Source organism: Penaeus chinensis, chromosome 18 (genome assembly GCF_019202785.1).
Source record: "Penaeus chinensis breed Huanghai No. 1 chromosome 18, ASM1920278v2, whole genome shotgun sequence".
NCBI lineage: Eukaryota > Metazoa > Arthropoda > Malacostraca > Decapoda > Penaeidae > Penaeus > Penaeus chinensis.
In genome coordinates this window covers 191,177-196,176 of record NC_061836.1, presented here as the reverse complement: position 1 = coordinate 196,176, position 5,000 = coordinate 191,177, and the positions used below count along the sequence as shown (strand labels likewise).

Here is a 5,000-nt window from a genome sequence, read left to right as displayed (position 1 = left end):
ATATATATATATATATATATATATTTATATGTATAATTATATGTATATATATGCATATATAGACAGATAAATAAATGCATATATAGATAGATACATAGTTAGATAGATAGATAGATATTTATCTATAAACATACATATAACTACATATACATATATATATATTATATATATATATATATACATATATATGTATATATACATATATATATATTTGTATGCATGTGTGTGTGTGTGTGTGTGTGTGTGTACAATATGTATATGTATAGACATACATATATACATATACGTGTGTGTGCATATATGTATACATACATATATATATATGTATATATGTGTATATATATGTATATATATATATATATGTGTGTGTGTGTGTGTGTGTGTGTGTGTGTGTGTGTGTGTGTGTATGTATGTATATATTTATTTATATATATGCATATATATAAAAATATATATATATATATATTATCATAGATATATATATATACATTTTTATACATATATACTTACATACACACACACATACATACATACATATATATACATACAAATATACGTAAATGTGTGTATGTGTGTGTGTGTGTGTGTGTGTGTGTGTGTGTGTGTGTGTGTGGATAAACAGATAGATGAATAGGTAAAGACAGATAAATAAACTAGCATTATGTATACACGTACGTATGGATACGTATATATGCACACACACACACACACACACACACACACACACACACACACACACACACACACATATATATATAACAAAAGCTTGAGAAAAGCCGCTGTTCAAGTTGAGATTAGGCAGCAGCTTTATCAAGGGGGATTCCAAAGCCTGCGGACGTGGACATCATCGGAAGGGAAAGACAATTCGCGCCGCTGACTAGTCCATCTGATGGCCTGTGTCCCACTGATGGCAAAAGAGGGCGTTGTTGTTGTGTCCCCTGGATACAGCGTAGTTCTGTTGAGACAGACGCTTACTGAGGCGCCCGTCTCGCCAAAGTATTGCTTATCATAGGAGTTACAAGGAAGAACTTAGGTGCCCACCTTCGAGGTAAAGGGAGGACTGGTGTAGACCTCAGTATAGGGCAGGCTGAGAACGGTTAGGTGAGGAGTCTCTTTAGGAGAGGAGTCGTAGTAGAAGGTACGCCCTGGATAATGCGACATCGAGAACATGGCGAGAGTAGTCCAGTTTCGAGAATGAACGACGCAGGAAGTCAGATCTCTCCATCCAGGTACTGAGGGTCACAGATGCGGAAGGTGTGGAGGAACATGGAGAGGATGGTATGAAAAGAAGTGTATGTACAGTTGCGGAATTATATTTCATTACACTTGCTGGGTCCCACTTTTGTTAATCTGGCAGCACTTCGATGTAAACATAAAGTAAATCGTTTTTTTTTTATGAATGAGCCGAAAAGCCTAGGCTGTTTGTAACAAGGAGTGTGACTGGTAGAACATAAATGACCAACAAGTTTATTATCATCTATTTTTGGCAACTTCATAAACCATTTCATCTTTCGTTTCTTCAAACAAGTGATAACAGAACTTGTATTATTAGCTATCACTGATTTTGTCTTGGGATATTTTTCATTTGCGATGTCCTGGCATTGTTTGTTTATCGAAATGGCAACATCTATGGAGGAGAGGCAACATTTCCCCCTTTTTTAACACAGCAAGTATCAATTATAGCTGCATATTTCTTGAAACATGAAAATGCTACATGCTTTAAAAATCTATGTACGGCAGCTGTATCAAATAAAGTTCTTCAAATTCGCTGCATCATCTAGCAACGGCTAATCGAACCAATGGAGGGACCGTTTTTTTGCCTGACCCAAACATTAAAACACTGATTCAATAAACAAAAAGCATGCTACGTCATATTTTTCAATACAGAACATTAACTGAACGCAAAACCGCAGCGGGGCTACAATGAATATGTAGTGTGTGTGTGTGTGTGTGTGTGTGTGTGTGTGTGTGTGTGTGTGTGTGTGTGTGTGTGTGTGTTATTCTGAATGTTTTTTATCCTGTGCTAAATTCCGACCATAATTTTCCTATTACTTTCCGTAACTCGTTGCGTTTCTCTGAGGAGTCGCATTCGATCAGCTTAGCGAAAAAATACATGTTTCTTGTTTCACATCGAGCAACTACTAGCTGAGTGGTTCCAATGAGGGTGAAAAATATGTCCGACGCTATATGTAAAAATGATAGATGGGAAATTCGAGGTGAAAACGAGGCTACCAAGCTGACACTTTTTTTTTTTCAAGATGGACGCAAGGCAATCTGAAATTGCAAATATAGGCCTCATAACTGGGATGGGGGAAAGTAACTTCTTTTCAAGTGAAGTAAGTGAAGTAATCCCTCGCTCGATGTATTCAGGTGAATAAGGTTGGAGGAGGAGGGCACCCTGAACGACCGCCCTCGTTCCGGATGCCCCTTCACCAAGGCAGCTAAAATTCATATAAGACGCTAACAAGCCGCAAAACGACTACATGCATATGGGATTCATCACGGAACATTTTCAAAGAGAGATTGAACAAACGACATTGCCAACATCGCCTTCAGTTCGTACAGCAATATGTGGAGAGCGTAAGGGAAGCTCTATTGCTGGATGAGAAATAACAGGTGTAAATATAATTTTCTTTTTTTTCAATTTGCTCATAGACTCAGTTCAAATTTTGATAAAGATATGTTTATACGTCACATTTGATTGTCTATCATTATTTACTTTTAAGATGTGACAGAAGACATGTCTATGAAACGACGAGGAGTAGCCACGTGACCAATAATTAATGGGTGGATTTTCATTCATGGTGTTGGTGAACACCCCGAAAAAAGAAGGGAGCCTCAGTTTATACAAACATTTTGAAATTGTTAAAGAAATATCTCTCCCTTCAGCACGTTGTTATTCATTGGCCCTTCCTAGAAATAACCATATTCGTGCAGGATAAGTGCCTAATACACACATCAAGGGCAGTCACGAAATGGTTCGATGACCAGAACCCCATGGAAGTCCTTCCGCAGCCAAGCAAAGCATGTGGCTCAGAACCGATGAAAACAGACGTTCACAGGGGTCGCTGGTCAAGGGTACATAGGTAAAAGCGTCATCCAAGTCCCGGCCCTTTTGCAGGTAGGAGACACGCTCGAGGACCACCACCGAGTTGCCCTTGTCAGAGAGGGAGGGAGAGGGAGAATGTATATGTCAAACAGTTTAAAAATCAATAATGAAGAAAGAAAAAGAGGTTACGTCGCCATCAGGGATAAAGTTTTTAACCCTGTTCCCTCCTTGTAATTTCTAATGATTTAATTTTTATCGAAGAAATGTGAACAGCAGATGATGACCAGAATAAACGATGTCAGAAAAAGAGCAGCAGTTTTTTTTAGTCTTTCTGAGCCCCAAGAGAGCCCGGAAGCAGTGACTTCGCGGGAAGGAAAGGAAGTGGACACTTTGCTTGTTTGTTGACATCGCGGCCAACTCATCGCGGCGGGACGGGCAACCACGGACGCTGCCTGCTCTCTCCTCACGACGTTTCTCGGGCTTCTTCCGAAGGTGCCACGGCTCCGGCAGACGGCTGTGCTCTCGAGGAACACCGGCTCTGGAGGTGAACTCGCAGTGTGGACTGCAGCGCCCGCAGGTGAGGGGGAGGGAGGATGTCACGAGACGGCGCAGCGATCGAGGGATTGTCAGACCCTGCTTACGATAGCAAGTGTGAAAATGGCCCCAACAATATTCATAACTTGCTGTTTAATTTATTGATCTTGTTAAGATTGATGATTAGTGAAACTTCAATTAAGTTTGTTTTGTTATACATTTATACATTCATAAGTGTCACCTTTCCCAGTGTTCAGTGAGCGGTTTTCACAAAAGGCCTAAATCTGTGTTAGCGAATTTGTATATGAATCCAAGTTAAGCAAATAAATGCTTGGGTATTTGTTACCGAGAGCGATGCACCTTCCAGAGACCAAGTCCCAAAATCAGGGTATCATGCAAACCCAAAAATCCAAACCTTTTATATTTGTTTATTTCCTAGGTAAGGGGGCAAGTCCCCTATTTCCCCCCTATTATTAGCACTTCATGCCAACTGACACAGTAATTTTGTTATGGAAAATATTTTTGACACATACCATCAGTGTGCAGGCTACAGAAGAGCTGTGGCAAGGAGGAATTATAGAAGACCAGACTTATAAAAAATGCAACACTTAGGTCTCTGGCTGTGTGAGGGTGTTGTGGACTAAGTCTCAGAGCAGTGATATGCTGCAGATATTTTTGTCATTTTGGGTTAAAAATGAGGCTGCAGCCTGTGTTGTTTATAACTCTATTTCCTTTGCTCTCTGTGGTTTCCACTTCCTGCATCTCGGTGCATTGCTCTTAGTAACATTAACCAATGCTTGTAGACCCAGTGAGAATAATCCACTAGAATATTACAAACTTGGTGTTGTAGTGTAATTCCAATGAAGCTAGCAGCACCTTTTATTTCCCCTCTTACCCTCTCCAGTCTTGGGGAACACATGGGGAATCAGAGGTTAAATGCAGGTACACACCCACTTTTCTACCCTCCTAACCAGAGCAAAGCCCCAGACCCTAGGCCCGTTTTCCCTAGTGTTTTTCCCTAGTAGGGACAAGCCTCTGGACCCCTACCCCTGGGTATTTAGTTTTCTTTCTGATGTATCACACCTGAAATCTTGCTTTTTGATAGCAAAATATGTGTATTACTAGATTTTTACGAAATTTAGTAGACTATAAAGTTGGTGTCCTATCCCTTCTCTCACAGTATAGACTAGTGTCACACAACCATATGGCACAAAGTAAACTTTGCCCGCAATGGGTAGAATGACACGATAAGACACTTATTATATATGGTATTTCCTTTGTAAGTTGATAATAAGAAAGTTGTGGAATACATAATACTTTGGTATGCAATTACAGGAAAATCTAATGATACTGTTATAAAGTAAGGAAAAAACTACATACATGTAAAAAAATCTGCTAAGGGGAATAATAGATCACA

The 5,000-nt window shown here is 39.6% G+C and overlaps 1 protein-coding gene across 1 annotated transcript in view; it reads left to right on the top strand.

The window, feature by feature from the left end:
* Positions 1–1,245: 1,245 nt before the first annotated feature.
* LOC125034446 (protein TFG-like) overlaps positions 1,246–5,000 on the top strand; it is a gene marked incomplete in the record, with an annotated part of 40,748 nt that continues 36,993 nt past the window's right edge. Inside the window, 3 exon segments of the mRNA XM_047626198.1 lie at positions 1,246–1,278; positions 2,938–3,078; positions 3,423–3,626. Coding sequence (XP_047482154.1) covers positions 1,246–1,278; positions 2,938–3,078; positions 3,423–3,626 — 378 coding nt within the window.